General features: G+C 33.4%; 1 protein-coding gene across 1 annotated transcript in view; it reads right to left on the bottom strand.

Moving 5' to 3' along the window:
- Positions 1–20,628, bottom strand: part of LOC106459196 (alpha-scruin-like) — a 35,448-nt gene that overhangs the window by 6,376 nt on the left and 8,444 nt on the right. The window contains exons 3-13 of the mRNA XM_022385898.1: positions 14,783–14,957; positions 12,838–12,980; positions 11,445–11,561; positions 9,608–9,791; positions 9,270–9,473; positions 8,684–8,901; positions 5,270–5,460; positions 4,088–4,210; positions 3,616–3,738; positions 1,883–2,052; positions 1,330–1,475 (exon numbers count right to left, since the gene is read on the bottom strand). Of these exons, the coding sequence (XP_022241606.1) occupies positions 1,330–1,475; positions 1,883–2,052; positions 3,616–3,738; positions 4,088–4,210; positions 5,270–5,460; positions 8,684–8,901; positions 9,270–9,473; positions 9,608–9,791; positions 11,445–11,561; positions 12,838–12,980; positions 14,783–14,957 (1,794 nt within the window). The remainder of the gene's footprint in view (positions 1–1,329; positions 1,476–1,882; positions 2,053–3,615; positions 3,739–4,087; positions 4,211–5,269; positions 5,461–8,683; positions 8,902–9,269; positions 9,474–9,607; positions 9,792–11,444; positions 11,562–12,837; positions 12,981–14,782; positions 14,958–20,628) is intronic.

Here is a 20,628-nt window from a genome sequence, read left to right as displayed (position 1 = left end):
ATATATATATATATATATATACAAGTAAAAAAAGTACGAAGGTGATAAAATATAGAAATTAGACTTTAGAAGATAAATCACCTTTAAAAATTATGGTAGTAATTTAATCTCTTGGCGACGTTTCGAGCAGACGATCTTCTTCAAGCCATGTTTGCTCGAAATGTTGCCAAGAAATTATATTACTACAATAGTTTTTAAAGGTGATTTATCTCCAAAAGTATAATTTATATACTTATATGTAAGTTCTGTTTAAAGAATGGTGTCTTGGAAGCTAAACTCCATGATGCCTACCTAATTATTACTTAAGCTTCATTAAATACCTTATAGTACAGAAACGTTACGTTCGCTAAATAGTTAAGATACGCTACAAACACAATTCCATCATGATTTTTACTTCCTACGCAATTCAAATGATACTTATGAAAATGTACATACCTTTACATTTTTATGTAAATGTATAGATTTAGGTATGTATGTGAACAATATTAAAAGTTACAGTTGTTGGTATAAGCCCTTAAAAATCACTTTGGAAACGGTTAAAAGTCTCTATGATTGGTACTATAACATTTCCGTGGGATATATAAAGTTTTTTTCTGCTATAACTACATACAGAACACCCTATAAGCTCATGAAACAAAGCACTAACATTATTCGTTTATTTAAGTGTAAAGCTACTTTTGTACATTTTGTTAAGTGCAAACCTACACAATGGGCTACGTACACACTGCTCACCACAAGGATCGAGCCCAGTGTTTTAGCATCATAAGCCCTCAAGCTTACTGATGAATGTATATGAATGAACCAACGGGATACATGCGAAGCTACACAATGGGCTACCTACGCCCTGCTCACTGCAAGGATCGAGCCCAGAGTTTTAGCATCATAAGCCCTCAACTAACCTATGAATTTATATGAATGAATCAACGGGATACATGCGAAGCTACACAATGGGCTACCTGTGTCATGCTTACCGCAAGGATCGAATCCAAAATCTTAGCGTTTTTAACCCTCAAATGTACTCCTGACCCACCTGGAGGCTAAGATTACTTAATTTGCGAGCTACCTCAATTGATTATTTTGTGTGCAGTGTGTTTATGTTCTAAGTTCGTAAATCAAATCGCTTTTCGGTTCTTCGATTTTAACATAAACCACGCAAAAAAAATAATCTGACATACCGTTTCATATATCTTCCTTTCAAATAGGAATGTTTACCAACTTATAATGACCCGCACTGTACAGGATTGCTACAGCTTACAATAACATAAGTTCATTGGGTCTCGAAGATCGACACGCCTGGTTTCAACCTAACAGTTTGTAATTTCAGCTTACCATAAGATAAGTTCATTGGGTCTCGCAGATCGACTCCGCCAACAGCTATGATGACAGGAACTGAATAATCCTGAATGTCACCCGTCGGTTGAAAACGGTTCATGTAATATGGCGTATTTTCGACATTTCGAAGTCCAAGAATTTTTCTATAAACACAAAGTGTATATATAAACAACAGACAGTTCGCGCTTTATTGAAGAGGCTGACTTAGACATTTGTTTTCTGTTAAATACAAGTCAATTTTAATGAATCGGTTTCACGACATACGAATTACATTTCAGCCTGGAGTTGTCTTTGAACAATAACAGTTGGTTTTGACCATGTAGACTACACACAGTGTTAAAATTGTTGTATAACGACAATTCTACTTTACCACAAAAAAAAAGGAAATATCCTTTAGTTACAAATGAATGATCAAGTGAAAACAAAGAAGAAACAATTCAGATAAATGAACTCGTGATTGTTATTAGACAAAGCAAGCAGGGGTTTATATAAAACAATTACAGTGTATAATTAGTTGATTAAGAAAATAGGTATACAATTAGAACGATACTTTGAGTGTTGGAAGTCTTCATCCAAAAACCGGAGCATTCCTATATTGGGGTCCATCTGGCGAGGAACAGTGTAGAAATGTTTAAAACCTATTTTTTCTTCAGGATCGTGGCACTGTTCGATCACAGTGGCAAAAACAGATTCCACGGGATCTGGATCTGGAGGCCAGAACTACAATTAAAGTATTATATTACTGTTAAATACCGAGACATATAAAAAATGTTTGAAAAACTTAGCTTTGTAATGGGTTTTAATGTAATCATTTAAATTAATAAAAAAAATCTTACAGAAGACATTGCTTTACAAGTTAGCCTTCAAACTAACAACTTATAATGGCTGGAGACGGCTTGAATGGGTAATGAAGAAAAACTTTAATATAAGTTTAATATAACAGCAAATGTACAACGTTTCGACAAGGTTTTTGTCATTATGTCGAAACGTTGTACATTTGCTGTTATGTTAAACGTATATTAAAGTTTTTTTCTTCATTACCCATTCAAGCCGTCTCCAAGCATTATTAGTCTCAAAGTGGGTTCTTCGTCATCGAATCTGAATCATATTGAGTTACTATTTATTTTGGCCTGTTACAATACTTGATGTAAATAAATAAATAAAATAATAGACATACAAGCAATTGGTGCATCAATAGCTCAGAAAAAAAAACAACAACAGGGTCCACTGTTAATTCTAGGATAAAGAAGTAAACTTAACCGAATAGAACCTCAACCTATTCATAAACAAACTTCAATTTACTGTATTCGTCTTTAGCGTTAGTCGAGGTAATGATACGTTTTAAATGGACGGCTAGATCACATTCACGCTATCTATGCCAAGTTTCGCATAGTATTTTTAGAGTTTAATAAAAATGGCATACATATATATCCAGACCCGATATCTACAAAATCTTGTCAAATATAAAGGTAGAATATCACCATTGAAATAGCTAAAGCTGGATATCAGTTTCTAACGTTGTTGGTCAGAAGGCTATACCGGTTCTATCAGAAGATGACTACAGACCCAAACGTGAACTAGAACGCCAATTAGTTGTACTGCAGAAGAGTGTGACTTAATCGTCTATTGATATTATTTCAATATTTTAACTAAAGCCACCAAAAAACACAAATTTCGTTAAAAATAATGTGCATATCCGTAAACTGAAGCTTCAGTTTAATCAACTAAACTTGGTAATAATTTTCAATTTAAAGTAGACACGATAGACAATATTTCTTATATTAGATTCTATCATTGCTTAAATTCTACTTCTGCTTTTAGGCCGAATTGATCAAGTCTTCTAAGTTCAAATAAAACCATGATAACCGGGAACTAACTAAAGTTTCTGACTGGTTTTTATGCTAAAAGCTTTCCAGCTTTTTAATGTTATCAAGTATACGAAAAATATACACGTAATTGTTTTGTAAACGTAAATCAAAGCAACTGATTTTATGTATGGATTCATCTTATCTATTCACTAAAAGTGGGTGTAAAATATTAGTTTATACAACTAATTTATGCCAAGTTTCATACAGTCCATAATAACGGCAGGCATCGTTATCCTTTTACCTTGGTAATTAACGCAAACAATAAAGCCCCCCAGTAGCACAGCGGTACGTCTGCTGGCTTACAACGCTAGAAACCGGGTTTCGATACCCGTGGTGGGCAGAGCACAGATAGCCCATTGTGTAGCATTGTGCTTAACTTCAAACAAGCAAACAATAAAAAAAGAAAAAAAATTACTGGTATAGAAACTGGAGTCAAGTCTTTTGAAAGGTCACTCTGGTCTGGCAGTTTAGGACGATAGCCACTTTGGTATGTTCGAACTCTTCCAGAAACTCTTTCATCTGCATCTATAGACATTTTCTAGAATTTGAAAAAAGTGCAAAATGAAAAAAAAAAAAAAAAAAAACATGTTCTACAACACTAACATGTTTGTACTTTTTTGAGGTTCATGGTTTTATAAGTCTATTGAATGTAAAATAAACGAAATACACCTATTTGCTATTTACCAGTAGTGTTTGCTCTCCATTGTTGTTTGCGAACTATATTTCAAAATAATGTTTGCATTTGTTTTTTTTTTTATGAACTACTACTTGTTAACTTAATTAGAATTAAAAGTTTTTGTTATTCCGTGGATAGATATTTTTCACCCGAAAATCATTAACCGTCGTTCATCCACTAAAATAAATAAAAAAAGAGAAGATATATTTACCTTTATCATATAATTCAGTCGGTGTTCATTTGCTTTGCATTTTCTATCATGGTATTTTTTGTACTCTACTTGAATCGTTTTAGCAGCTTGCTGCCTTCTCTGAATTTCTGTTTTCCTCGTTCTCTATAAAGAAAAAAAATACTACTAGCTAAATAATGCATATCAAATGAAACCGTGCAGTGTTTTTATAGCTTCTGCTGTGAATAATGAAGTCTGAGGTCAGAATTATTTTCCAGCGATTATTGGGTATGGTTGTCACGTGTCTTGTTGATTTCCATATCCAAAATCGTTTTAATATAACGTGCTCAACCCTCTGTATATCAGGATGTCACCTTCTTGCGAAATAAAAACATATCAAGCATGATAAAACATGTGTACTTAAGTGAAATTAACTCATTTATTAACTACACGAGGATAATTATTACGATACTTACTGTATAAGAAAAACACTACTTGCTACATATGTTTTTTTCTTTATTTTGACGAATCATTAAGGTCTGTGTTCTGCCATAATAATATTATGTTTTATTTTCTGAGAAATAAATACATATCAATAAGAGTCGTTCTCTTAGACCAGTGGTCCCCAATTATTTTACACACTGGGTCACTTCAGCTAACGGCCATAAAGTAAAGAGATTTATGGTCATCTTTCACGAAGTACAGTTTTGCTTACTTTTGTATGGACAATGAATAAGGCTTTCGAGAGCCTAAAATGCCCGCAGGCTATCTATTGAGAACCACATTTATACTATCATTTGAGCACCAAATCTGCTGCTGAACCTCGACTCACGGAAGAGACGATTTCCATAGTATTTTGGGGCAAACGAAGTCCTAATACATCCTTCTATGGTAACGTGTCAAAAATATATAAATACGAGTTTTCAAGTAACTTACCTAAAATTAATATCTAAGAAGTTAGAAGTGATGGTGAGGCAAGTGAAAATAATTTGAGTTTTACACTTTGGATCAACACAAGACTGGTATCAGTGCATTGAACGCGATCTTTGTTTCTATTTAATATTTCACAGTGTGAAGTAATATATCTGAGGTTAAATGTCAACAATTTTTGAAATGTTTTTGGACCTTTTGAGCTTAAATGGTTGAAATATGTTTCACCTGATACAGAAATATTTAAGAAAGTTTATAACAAATACTCCTCAGCTATTATTAATCTTTACAAACCGCAGCAAACTGCTCGATTTTAGCAGTTATCCTAGTGTCTGTTGGTATAACAACTGCAACCATTCCAGTCAAGGCTACAGGTAACGGAGCCCAATTTTGCAATAAATCCCGTTTTCTGTCGTAAATTTCAAGCTCATCAACTGCAGTCGTTTTCAAGCTATACATACCTCCAATCATAAAAACTTGATCTCCTGTAAAAAAAAAAAGCATCATTTTGTAATTTAGATATAATTTCATATTACGAAAAATACGAGATACAATTTTTATAAAATCAGAGTGAAACGTGAAATTCTGATAAGATTTGCAATAAAAACATTATGCTGCTCTGATATGGTTTCAAGTCTTCTTTGAATCTGTTACCACGAATATGATTAGCTTCATTCATGAAGCCCCCTAGTGGCCTAGCGTTGTATGTCTGCGGACTTACAACGCTAGGAACCGGGTTTCGATACCCGTGGTGGGCAGAGCACAGATAGCCCATTGTGTAGCTTTGTGCTTAATTCCAAACAAACAAACAATCATTCATGAAAAATAAAATAAAAAAGAGCTTTACAACAAAAACCACATATATATATAATCTATATACGTATAACAGTTTTATCCAACATAGACATTGTTACTAACACTTGCCACCAACTAATGGAACATATTACCATTTTTCTTGTAAAGCAGGTCTCATCACAGAGAAATGTTGAGGTTCGCCACTTCTGCATTTCATGCACTGCACAAATTCCAAAATATTCCTGGGCAGTTAATTTTCAGACTCTGGTATCACCAAGGCAGGTTCTGTATGTATCATAAAATAGGTAGACATGGCATTTGATGCATCAAAATGCAAAAGAAAACAAAAAACTTTGGTTCTTCCCCAAAGAATCCCATCAATGCATTCAGTGCAATATTGTCACAATGTCATAAAACAAGAAATACAACACGGTTTCTTTAACTATTACTGATAAATTTAGTTCAAACCATCTTGGTTAAAACGATGTCCCAATACTCTTCACGACTGGACTAGCACAATTAATAAAAAACTGTTTTCCAGTTTGCCTTCAAACACAAGCTTGTTCGTCGGAAGAAAACAACACGTAGCACGTTTCGCTGCTTTATGCACTCAATTTTTCCAACGTTGTCTACCACAATTTTGACACTTGTGGGCCCACAAGAAGAAATGACTTGCATGCGCAGCAGCTTTTAGCTGTTTCTTTGTTGTAATTCGAGGAACTCAGGAGAATGAAGCTTCCTATACATAATGAACATACTACAGTCCTAAAATGATGACTTGGAGCAACATTTGTGGTTTCTTTTCACAAAACATTGTAATATTATGAGAAGCCATTCTTTTTAGACCGCCAGGTTAATATTCCACATAAGCACGTTTGATAATTCTCCATTGTTTTGCATATTACTAACAATGAATCTATATAAGTCGAAATGACTTGTAAACGCACACCATTAATGTTTCATTAAAAGAAAGTGCATCTTTAACCGCTGATGAGCTTTTTTTTCCATGACAATTTGGCTCCAACTAGTTGGTAGTGGCAATTGTCAATACTTATAAAACTTACACAGTTGTGCATCATACGTTAACACATGGATTCGGTGAGGGCGGGCCTATCGCTAGGTGGAATGTTATGTCCCAATGCTTTTGTTAAGTCAATCGTATACCGTTTAGAAAGCGGCATACATACATTTCCTGATTTACTAACTTGTATAATTGACAGATGGGCACATTAAAAAATGTCGTAAGCGGTATACAGCCCACACAAAAATACAAAACGACAGTCATAAATATGTCAATACATTTTCTTGGATTTCGTTTACATCATAGTCTGTAAGTCATCTATTTTATAATTTTCTTTCTCCATCGATGTTCTAAAAGAACATATATTTATTTGTTATTTTTTATTGAAGTCTGAGAACCAGTTTAGTCTTCTCTGAGTTTCATGATATAAGAAAGTCTACAGTTTGCAGTCATAAAGAAGTAATATATCAGAAGAAGAGCAAAAAGTACTTATAGTCGAGCTTTCGTATCCTGGTTATATGTTTATGATAAAATATACACGTGAAATATCAAAGTATACACTTTAGAGCATTTCATGTAAAGTTTATATTCATAGTTTATGTTATGTATATTCTTTGTTTACCCCCCCCCCCACACACACACACAATGGTTAAATGTCTGTACCGTTCACCCGTCAAAGCATGCAGTTCACCTCCGTTTCATATCCTTTAGCTATATCGTTGTTTTTATTAAAACTGTTTGAAATACTCACATAGGTATAGTACAGAGAGTTAGTTATGTTATACAGGGGTTGAGTGTGTTATACTAAAACGATTTTGGAACCGCATTACGTTCTGATAGTTCATGTCGTCGGCATGACTGGCCAGGCTCTATCTGTCAACCGTACATCTTTACATTAGCCCTGTAGTGTAGTTTCCATTGTAAACTCATTCGAAAAGCTGTCATGTCCAAAACAGACCACTCCTCCCTGTAGCTTCATAATTATCCAGCGTTCGAAGACGATTATTTTACAGCGCCAATTTCAACAATCATATTGCACAGAAATCCATAAGCACTGAATCAGGAAACTTTACCGATACGTTTTCGAATGAAATAGTATGAATACCTGTTTTATTCTCTAGCTGCTGAGTAATGTGACGATTGAATAGATAAGTCGTGGAAACAACTTATCTACACGTGACTTTGTTTAGTACGGCAAAGGTATGACTTGTTGCAAGTCTCTTTCTAGATGGTTCTGGTGCCAAGTTGATCTATATCCCTTTGTTTTCAAATGCCATCAAGTACAAGAGATATCCCAATCTTGAAAGTTCAAGTCCACGATCTGAAAACATCATTATGATCTGAGTGTATGAATATTTATCATATTATTTTACACTTTTCGTTTGCATCATACTACCTACGAACCCTAAAGAATGTTAAAATGTAGTTCCCAAACAAGGCGTTCCACAGTGACTTTATATTGGGTATGGTTGTCACGTGTCTTGTTGATTTCCATATCCAAAATCGTTTCAATATAACGTGCTCAACCCTCTGTATATCAGGATGTCACCTTTTGGCGAAATAAAAACATATCAAGTATGATAAAACATGTGTACTTGAGTGAAATTAACCCATTTATTAACTACACGAGGATAATTATTACGATACTTACAGTATAAGAAAAAACACTACTTGTCACATATGTTTAATTTTTATTTTGACGAATCACTAAGGTGTGTGTTCTGCCATAATAATAATAATAAAGTACAACAGTTTGTTGATTCTCCCATTCTTTAAACACAGCTGTACTTCACTGTAAAATAACCACCAACGTTAATAGTACCGACAGTAGCCTAATGAAAAATAAACGTTATTAAAATGTATATGTGAAAATAGCTATAATAAATGCTTACTAGTTTTAACAACAGCAAGGCAGTGTTTTGGAATTGCAAACGAGAGATGATGTTCCAGACTTCCTGTCCTAGTGTCTAGGATATCCACGGTATTCATGCTAGAAAGTGTCTCGTCAGAACGATTCAAAGTGGCACCACCCCATAACCAAATTCTTTTGTTTTGTGTTGTAGCAGCAGCAAAAGCGCGAGGAGAAGATAATGGAGATTTCCGAAACCATCTAAAACAGTAAATATTGGTATTTAATGCGAGTCCTGTATTATATCATAATAAAGAATAACGTTTCTTTATATAAGTTTATCTGAGAAAAATAGAAACAGTAAAGGAAAAAAAAACAAAGAAAAAAGTATTGCAAAAAAAAAGATGTTGATTTCTAACGATACATTGAAATTATATACATAAGTAATACTTTTTATATATGTTACAATAACCTTTTTTCAGTCTCTCCCCCCAAGTGGGACAGCGGTAAGTCTACGGTCGTGTAACGTTACAATTCGGCGTTGGATACAACAGATAGCCCAATATGGCTTGTTAGTTTAGTTTTAACAAACAAACTTTTTAACACTAAATATCTACTTTGAAACTTACTTGTTATACAGTGGGTTGAAGCAATAAATTTTGCTAGACAAATAAGTTTCTGTTTTCATCTCTCTGACACATCCTACGCCACCAATTACGTAAATGAATCCACTATTGCTTGTAACAGCGATTCCCATTAAAGGTTCTGGCATTGAGGCAGCAACTGTCCATTGATCTATTTCAGGTTCATATACTTCTACCGAGGCTAAAATGCTGTATGAGATAATTGCATATAATAATAAGCGTCATACTAATATTACTATAGAGACGATATAATTAATAATTAAAAGAAGAGTTATTAATAATAATAAAAAAAAATCTGAATACAACTTGAAAATCTTGCCTACTTTCCATACGAGTCTTTTCCACCAATCACGAAGATTCTTTCATCCATAACTGTCGCACCATGATACGCTCGAGAATTTCGCATGTCTGATCTTCTTCTCCACTGTCTTGATCGAAGAGTATACTGAAACGTAGTTGACGTCGTTTGCATCTTGTCTTTAACACATTCTAATGGATTATAGCCACCTGGGGAGATTTGATAGTTTATTACTATTATTAGTATTTTTGAAGTTAAAAAAAAACAGTTGCGTTTGTATTAAATACTTTAACTCCCTTTTATTATTGTGATAAATACGATAATACATATATATATATATATCTCCGTATATACACGTATGCTTAAATTTAACAGATTAGGTGATTTCATTAAATTTTAATCATCAAACACATATATAATATAATACAATTTTCACACGGAACATTAACTTTGTATAAGTACATGCACATATGAAGTAATAAAAATAATTATGGAAATACTCAAGCGATATACATACAAGAGTCACAAACAGCTAGTAATTGTACTAAACGGTGATTATCATGGATAATACAAAACCTGATATATGTCGTACAATGCACTAGTATATTGCACGTGAACGCAGTGCATTACACAGGGCACTATATTTTGTTTTGACACTGTCATACAGTTTATCAATGCACGATAAGAGCCCTTCCTGTATTACTTCTCACAATTCGGTAATTTTGTGAAGCATCCTACGTAAGCTCGTAAAGTCTAAAGAATGTTTACATAGAGACTTTAATAGACCAAACAATGATTGCCCTCTTTACCATCAAAATATCGTTTCACCGCATTCACAGTAATCTTAACATTAATGTCTTACTGGAAGTTGAATCCTCGCCCAGTGACTCGTGTTTCTGAAGAATAGCAGGATGAATCGTCAACTTTTAAACATTAGGGTACTATGAATCTGATTTAAGTCACTGACACCGTTGGTTGAGGTACAACTCCAAACTGGCACTGAACCCAAGGATGTAGCCGGAGGGGGGGGGGAAGTCCACTATCTTTTGATTTCCTTTTAAAAAAAAAACACTTACCCAAGACTCAATGTATTATTGTGAGGTAAGCTAAGCTCCACTTTGTTTTTCTTCTCTTACGTTTTGAATACTTTCATTTAGACCAATCACAGTATAGAAAAAATCGTCCCCATTTATTTATTTATTTGAAAAAGGCAGTTCTTGTATTTATTAGTAAAGAGTATACGTTTCTAGTTTTTCACATTCCACTGTCTATGAATCACTTCAATATTTTAGTTATATTACCTTTTTCCAGAAGCAGTTTTCGAGTAGGTAAGCATCCACTGCGACCATACTGTGATAATCTGTATCGTATTGCTCTAGAGGTAACAGTCACATATTCATATGGAGCTCGGTAGTTGGAAGGATCTGTGCTCTTTGTGACGTGTAGATCATGTCCTGAGATACTTATATCTATTATTAACATTGCCAGTTTCACGTACCCTCTTCAGAATCTTGGATACAACCTCAACTGTAATGTGAAGCCTTGTCGCAATGTTTCGCAAGGGCTATCCTTAACCACATAAAACATTGGTTTCTATATGACTGTCATGCGATTTCTTAGTCCTGGTAGTCGTGACTAGATGCATACTACAATTACTATTGGATAAAATGTGACTGATTGTACTCTTATAGTCTTTATACTGATGTGATACTTTCTATTAGTTAGATAACAACCAATCAAAGCGAAAATTATATCAACATGTGACAGCCTGTGGTGCAATTCATTTTTATGCGATACAAGGGTTGCATTCCTGTAGTACTGGCTTTTTATACTATTCTCCTAATTTGTTTTAAGTTACTTACCAAACACGTACACCCGTCCGTGAAGATATGCTCCTGCATGATAGACACGTGGCTCCAAAATAGTACCCAAAAAATTCCATTTGTTACGATCGGGATGGAACACAAACATGGCGGCACCTTGATAAATATATAAACAGTTCTTATATGTAATATGATATTAAGTTGACCACAAACAAACTGTAGTCAAAGGCTTTTCTGTACTGCTAGAATTATCTTACGTTCGATTTAAGATACTATGAACCATCGTGAAACAAGAAATGGAAGAATATTATATAAGAACGTACATACAAGAAGTAGTATATAAAATTATTCTTTCTTTGAAAGTACGAAGAATTTTTGTAACAAACCCAACTTGTTAAGGTTAAGGCGTTTTCAAAAGGTTGGAAATTAGACATAGTTTCAAAAAAACCTTAGAAGTTGAACTTCAGAGCAATTTTTAAAGAAAACGATTCATCTACTCTGAGGAATATTAATTTTGTAACATTCCACATAAAATAGTGTTGGTAATAGTTCAAATTTATTTGAAAATTTGCTCAAAGGTTGTTAAGAATAAATGTAATTGTTTGTTAAGTAGTAGGAGCATTTGACAATGTGCTCTTTATGGGGTTAATGGTTATCATAAAATACAACAGTAATGATTAATAGTTACAGCTGATACGTACCACAAATATTAAATGAAATCATAAAAAATGATTCACATTTCATACGATTTTAAAAAGACAGAGACTTTTACATAGTATTTTCATAAATCAAATCACCACCTATAACTCCAGAATGTTACTTTATTAGCTCAATATTTCACTATCACAGCTTCGTCAGGAGCTATCGATAGCCTACAAGTTCACTAATCCAGTTAAATCTAAATTGGAACACGAGGGTTTCAGGCACAGTGAAAAATAAACTCTTTATTAGTTATTTCAGCCGTCTACGTTTAGGTATCACATATAATCGGCTGTAACATCTAATAAAGTTCACCTTTCACTGTGCCAAAAAACGTCGTTTTGGTTTTGTTTTTACTCTTAAAATACAGAGTACTCATTTAAGGAGCATCACGGTTTTGTTCCTCAATGAAATAGCGGTAAGTCTATGGATTTATAGCGCTAAAATTAGGGGTTCGATTCCCCGTGGTGGACACAGCATATAGCTAAAACAAACATCATGATTTTTACATCTCAACAGTTAAATGCTGTGGAATGAATGAACCAAGTATGAATGAAAATGTGTACAGTCTAATTAAATACCATTTTTTATCTAATTTCATTATTTTTTTCTTAGATTCTAAATATGTTTTTCAAGGTATATTCTTAATAATGAGCTCTGTATGTTACTATAGAATATGCATATACATTTAAAATAACTTAAAACGTGTCATCTCTTTATATTATAAACGTACTATTTAAGTAGTCTGTTGGTTGTATGGTGCTGATGCCGCCCAATACCATTATAACAGGATTAGACTCATTATCTAGGTAATTAACTATTGGTAAATTTTTCCTGAAATATTTCAGAGTTCTCCACCTTCTAAGATGGTCATTCCTTAAGAAAAAGAATATATATATATAAATTAACATTTATATAAACTTCAACATCAAATAATTAATTGAAACTTTTATTTTTCCACTTCTGCTGTTACACGCTAATCCATTCCTCAATGTCTCCTTATTTCAACTCTAAAAATAATTATACCAATGCATAAGACCTCGACATTATAGTCAAAATCCAATGACATTAGTAAGAAAAGTAAGTGAAAAATTATTTGTATGTTGAATTCCGCGCAAAGCTGCTCGAGGGCTATCTGCGCTAGCCATCCCTATTTTAGAAGTGATAGACTAGAGCGAAGGCAGCTAGTCAACACGACCCTCCACCAACTCTTGACTTTATCTAATTGTCACATTATTACTCCCCCACGACTACAAGGGCAAGCATATTCGTTAATGGGATTCGAACCCGCGATCTGAAGATTGCTACTCGAGCAACCTAACCACCAGGCCATGTCAGGTCAGTGAAAAATTAATAACGATGGTAAACAACATTGTCAAATCACATGCTTTACCAACGACTCGAAACTGTGGTGTTCTCACGTGAATATCTTGAAAGTGAGAATGATTAGGTACATACGGAATTACGACACATAAAAGTATAAGATATTCATTACAAACTGGTAAAAATTGTCACCATTTAAATTTCGAAAGTGAGAAAACAAGACCAAATATCACATCTGAATACACCACAAACTCCTCCTTTTTATAACTTTAAAGATGAAATATAAAAATGTCTAAAATAGTTAATATATGTGTGTGAAGACATGTAAATCTACAACCCCAACGCGAAATAGAATTATACTGTATAAATCATGCTGCTTTAAAGTTTATACTTAAAAAAAGTAATAGGTGTTCAGCATAAATTAGTCCCAGCTTTTCTAAAATTTACATAGGCACAAATAAATAAATGCTTTCATTTAAGTTTGGAGTTACATTCCATGATCAAGCATTAGCTTTTAATCACTGCCAAAATGTTATAAAACAACCCGGACGAATTTAATACTACCACAATAAAATAGAAAAAAAAAAAAAGTTAAATCCTATGTAAGCTATAATAATTAGGATTTTGTAAACCTTTCGTTATTGGAAAACAATTATCGAAACATATCAATCCAAACATCTACTACAAAACTAGTTCCAAATCATGATCACATATCTTAACAGAAAGATACCCATAAAATATGACACCAGTGGCTCAGAGGTAAGTATTAAGGCTTACGACGCTAAAATTCGGTTTTCGATAACCGTGATGGAAAGAGCACAGATAGCCCATTGTGTAGCTTTGTGCTTAACAACAACTAAACCCATAAAGTTTAATAACAATAAAAACTTATAGGGCTAAACAGTTAGCATCAAATAGATATTGAATGTGATAAGAGAGTAAACATATTTTTAAATTATTTCTCTTTGATCTTTTCCATGATTCTAACTGGGTTCTATATGCGAAAAAAAAAGTTAATTTTATTAAATTTATCATACACAAATATCTTTTAATAGAAAGCATGTTGTTCTTTTTCGTGGGTATGAAATTGATTACTTTGTGGAAGGTTTTGGCATCGTACTTTATTGAAGAACCTATGGAAGTCTCTTTACGATATCACAGTATAGCTTGTTTATCTTTAACGATGACACACATTTAGCTTTCAGCAATTCGTGTCAGAAAGGAGACTTTATTTGCATATATATGCGATATTTTTGTATACAAAGCTTACATTGTAAAGTTGACAGACTGTTTATGTAGAGATACCACTTGTTGTCTTTGTTTATATGATTAAAAGAAAAATACTTCACTTTTACCTTTCTTCTGGTTCCAACTTAGGCATTGACTGAATAGTCCCAAGGTTTGGATCTAGTTTGTCTATAAGCACATTACCTTTGTTCTTCGAGTATACAAACTCGTAAGACTCGGATAATGCATGTGGAGTAGGCTCTGGATGCCGGTACTTAGCCATAATTTGTATTTCAGCATTTACTAGAAATAATAACATAGAGATTATTTATTATTTATCGTCAATATTTTGTATATCACACATATATATATATATACAAATAATCATATTATCAAATAATACAAACCAATCTTCAATGAAATATATTTCCGTACTCGTCAATTTATCAGAGCAGTAATGCTGCAGTTAACTCCAATTTCTTTACCACTAACTGAAATAAAAATGTTACAAGATAATTACAAATTGTTAATTTAAAAAGGAAAATAGGAATCATCAAAAATGTACAGAAACAAGTTGAATCAAAATGTAAAGATTATATTTTCAAGCATACCGCTAGGGACTCTTAAAAAAAGAAAACAAACTAGGCTAGAAATAGTCTATATTATTTTCTCAAGCTATAAATCCTTATTTTGACTCCACTAAAATTGATAAGTACTGTAGACAAGGAGTCAAAACAGGGATTTTCATTACAAAGTCATTATAACAAATATGCACACCATATTAAAAGTATTGTGTAATTGTGTTTTTATATTTATTTAAACATTTGAATTCTTTTTGGCTATACGGAGATTTTGACACCACATTATGAGCACTTAGATTATTAGCTAGAACTTTCTTGAAAGTTAGTTCAATTTGGTGAACAACGAGTTTGTCTTTCAACGAAGTACTAGAGGTGGGAGGGTACTGTATGATGAAAAATTAGCAAGTGATTGTTTAGTGTTATTTGTAGAGATAGGCTCATTGTTATTTCGTGAAATCACGAAAGTTGTAAAATGTGTGGTTGAAGGAATTAAATAATTTCATTATCATTAAGTAAACAGGATTTTGCTTTTTTGTCAAATAACACAGCTCCTCAGAGGCTCAGCAGAAAATGTAAATGCTTACACACGAAAAAATGGGATTTGACAATTATAATGCACCCCAGTGGCACAGTGGTGTGTCTTTGGACTTATACCACTAGAAAGTGAGTTTCGATACCTGTGGTGGGCGGAGCACAGATAGCCCATTATCTAGCTTGTGCTTAACTACAATAAAACCAGACACACCTCTGTCTGCATCCACTCAAGAATTCTAATCTTAAACACACCAATAACCATACAATGTGGAATAGGAGAGCCTGTTATCACTGCTGTTGTGCCACGTATAACTGGCAGGACTTTCCTAAACTATTCCAGCTAAATCTCTATCCCATTAATATTATGGAATTTAGCAGGCCAGTTCAGCAACAATTGCACAACGCAAAAAACAGCACACAATGATGAAGATGTACCATAAGAAGCATATTAGGCACAGTTTAAAATAATTTCCAAAGTGAAGGGATGTAATAGTGGTGACGATCAAGTCATTCATCTTGTTGCATATTTAAAATGACTAGCTTCAAATAAATCAAGCAACTTCCTATAGAGAGATATAACAACTATCATGAATTAGTAATTGCCTTATCAAACAAATCTGGAGTGCCACTCAAAAGGAAGTTTCTAAAGTAGAGTTTAGAAGAGGGAGGACGATAACTTAGCTGATCTTACTAAAGATCATCCATATAAAATGACGAATTATTTGGCACATCACAAATTCACGATGCAATAGTAGCTGAGAATATGCAAATTAGACTACAGCGAAGTAGGTGTATATATTTAAAGGAAATTGTCCAGATGGCAATGGAATTTGAAACAGTTACAGTTGCACATAAACAATGGAAAAATCCATGAATTATTTGGTTTTTCGCTAGCTTGCATTATTAAAAAGATGCACATATGCGTGGCTGTCTGTGAATCATATTTGTAATATAAGGAACCACTTCTTTTCTATGTGGTTTTTTGATAGCTTGTCCCATTAAAAAGATGCGCATGCGCGCACCCACGTGGATAAGATAAGTAATTCACGGGTGCACATCCTCAGGGTCCACTTAGTATGGGTGCAAAATTTCAGGTTTATAGATTCTTTCTTCTTGGAGCTATGGTGGTCACACTTCTTTTCTATGTGGTTTTTTGCTTGCTTGCCTCATAAAAATATGCGGTCGCACACGCACGTGGATAAATAATAATACCAGATGCACACCCTGAGGGTCCACTTTGTACCTGTGCAAAATTTCAGGTTCCTAAGTTCTTTCTTCTTGGAGTTATGGCGGTCACACACACACACAAACCCACAGACTCGCCCTTTTATTATCATCGATTAGAATTGTTCAAGAAACTTCCCAATCCAGGAAGGGGCACTGTTGTAAGCTATTACTTAATATTTTAATTTAAATGTTTGCTTTCTATAGGGCTTATGATTGAATACCTAGAAAGTTCATGAAAGTTAAGGGCATTGTAGAATCTAAACATTTTGTGCAGTATGTAGAAATAAAAGTATGATATAAAACGACAATCGGTAAAGTAATCAGTGAATCAATGAATCAGTTCAGTGCCAGTCAGTGAGTTATTCATATCTGTGATTCAGTTAATCAGATAAAAAACGAGTTAATTAGTGTGTCTGTTATCAAATGATTTGCCGGAGGAAATTTAACTTTAGTATAGCTTTGAATGTATACCATTAGTATAGAATGTTTAAATACTGTTTGTGAAGTTGGGCTTACAAGTGCAAGTAGCTTGTAGCAAACATTAAAAAAGGAATAAATTAATTTTTTATCGTTACATGGACTTTCATTGGCATTATTTTTTACCAATAATTCAAAATAACCCGATCGAGTAAGTTATAACAGTTTAAACAATCTTTACAAAAATCAAGGTACTACACCAACCATGAAGATTATCGATCAAATTCAACTTTGCAACAAGTAAATGCAAAAAAAAAAATCACCAAGTCTATTTATATTACACAATATTATCAAACACAATATATTTAAACATATAATGCTTACAAAATAACAAGATGTTATTAAACAACATCCGGATCTGAGTTTTATTTGAATTTGTGAACTTGATTAGATGTTAAAATATGAAAACATTTATCAATTAATTGCTATTTAAATCATCTTCAATTGTAGATTTTTTTGTAACTCAAATAATAAGTTTCTCTTACTTTGACTACATGCAGGACCATTCCTGTATAAAGTGTAGCAGAAAAACAACACACGAGAAAATTCTATTCCTATAAACTTAAGATGTTTGTTTGTTCGTTGAATTTTGCGCAAAGCTATTTAAAGGCTATCTGATAGCCGTCCATAATTTATAAATGATAAACAAGAGGGAAGGCAGCTGGTTAAAACAACCCACCACCAACTCTTAGGCTATTATTTACCAGCGAAAAGTAAGATTAACCGTCAAAATCCAATACCCCAACGGCAGAAAGAGCGAGCATTTCGGTGATGGGATTCGAATCCACGACTCACAGATTGAGAATGGGTGTTTATTCTCTCTTTTTTAAATAGTCCAAGACTCTTTCGTGTGTCTTGGTTTATTTTATTTTTAATATTGTCTTTTACGCAATAAAATACAATACTAAATTTCCAATTATGTATAATCTGTAGAGTTTACTGAATGAATTAACACCGAAGTTGATATTAAATGTTAAGCCTAAGTTTCATTACGTTGATAGTGTTTTTAACTTATATTGAAGCTCCTGATAAGCCTAACTAAACTATATCCTGGTCTTGAAATGAAAAACAAATGTAACGAATTATTTACTGACCTGCAATGAGAAAAATTTATAGGTATACTTCTTCACTGTTTATTTTTATCCATGAACACTTTAGGGTGTTAGATACCTGCAAATGATTTCAAAAATAACAAAGCAAGTTTGATTAAAAATCATATTCGATTAACACTAACAGTAACAAGTTACTTATTGAGTTAGTCTCGCAATCGCATTCCGTCAGTATACGTAAAATTTCGGATGGAATTTTTCTTCACGTTATTCGAACGATTTCAGCTTTTTCTGCACGTGATTAGAGAATTAATTTATCGTAAGGTTTAGAAAGAGGAAATTCTCATGATAAAAACAATATTATAACACGAGTCTAAAATAAACCTTTTATTTAGGGGTAGACACATTTCATCGGGATAGCCCACCTTACACTTACAGAAAAGATAGCTTCTCGGTTTTACTATCAAGCCGTATAATTCATGAGTTTAGTCTGACGATTGACGAAAGGTGTCTGCCCGAAACATCGCTAAATAATTTTAATTTAGATTTGTTTTGTAGCCTTGATTTTTTGAACTGGGCGATTTTTTAAGCCTAACAATAACACCTATCGTGTATAGATGTCAAATTAAAAAATAAAAATCCTCATGTGTTAAGTGCAACTGGTTTAACGGTGTCATATTTAAAATATGAATATTTTTTGCTGAATAACATATTCTCATTCACAGTTATAAATGATGTTACATGGCTATTTTTTGAAGTTTCACTGAAGTCTCTACAGAAACGAAAACTGCATATTATTGTGAATTAGTGGTAAATCTCATACATGAAAGCGAAAAGATAAGTATATTAGTGACGGTCAATCCCAATATTCGTTGGTAAAAGAGTAGCTCAAAAGTGAAATTCAAAATAAACAAACTATTTTAGTAAACTAGCGAACTCGTAGGCCTATGGCCCACATTTACAGGGCCAATATAATGCAAATTTAAAGCAAGAACTACTATTTTGCATTTATTCAGTTTATTGATCATTCCCGCTATAATGTAAATTTAATTTTTTTAACCAAGTTACGAGCGGTAATTAGTAGGCGTACTTATTATGTGTTCTAATGTAAATCAATGCCAAATTTGCTTTCGGAGAATCCCCTTAAATGTGTTCTCGCGAAATACTCAGGTTCCTTAAGAGGGTGGATGAAACGTTTTATCTTTGTTCAAACCTCGGAGCCGATACGATTCGTTTGGCACCATTTAAAAGTTGGTGAGTCCAGCAAGCAGTTCAGGAGATTCTTCTTTAGGAGATACATAACATAAATTACAAAATTACCACCTATACTATACCGTGTTGATTTTATTTAGAGTTCCGACTTTTTGATAAGTGAGCTATATAAGTTGCTAAATAGCCTCCCACTGGGGACACACATAGAGTAAAAAATACATCGTGTGTGTGTGCATAATAACTTATCCATGATACCACTTGAGATTCTTCTTTAGGAGATACATATAATAAATTAATGAACGACTTCCTATACTATACCACGTTGATTTTATTTAGCATTCCGGGTTTCAGGCAGTTGAGGCTACCTTGCATAATAGCCTCCCAACGGGGAAACACATAAACATTATAAAATAATATATATATATATATATTGTGTGTGCATAATAGCTAGTCCATAACACTGCTTGAGATTCTTCTTTATGAGATACATAACATAAATTACAAAACTACCACCTATACTATACCGTGCTGATTTTATTTAGAGTTCCGACTTTTTGATAAAAAGCTATATATGTTGCTAAAAAGCCTGTTACCAGGGAAACACATAGATATTGTTACGTCTCCGTTCGTTAATTGATTTTCCGTAAATTTGTTCTGACGAAACTTTAGCGACACAAGTCCTTACTTAATAAAACTGGTTTATTCTTTCTGAATATAACTTCACGATACACTTGATTTCAACATTCGCGCTAAAACAAACGCTTTCACGAACGTTAACTTCAACAATACTTTCTCACTGCAAATCAATTACTCACTACCTACACACACATTATTGTTCCGTCACGTTGTCACCCTCTTAAATATACCAGACTACCCTATATCTAGTAATCTTCC

The sequence above is a fragment of the Limulus polyphemus genome, unplaced genomic scaffold, assembly GCF_000517525.1.
Source record: "Limulus polyphemus unplaced genomic scaffold, Limulus_polyphemus-2.1.2 Scaffold26, whole genome shotgun sequence".
Lineage (NCBI taxonomy): Eukaryota > Metazoa > Arthropoda > Merostomata > Xiphosura > Limulidae > Limulus > Limulus polyphemus.
The sequence above is the reverse complement of the archived record's forward strand: the minus strand, read 5'-3'. Positions and strand labels throughout refer to the sequence as shown.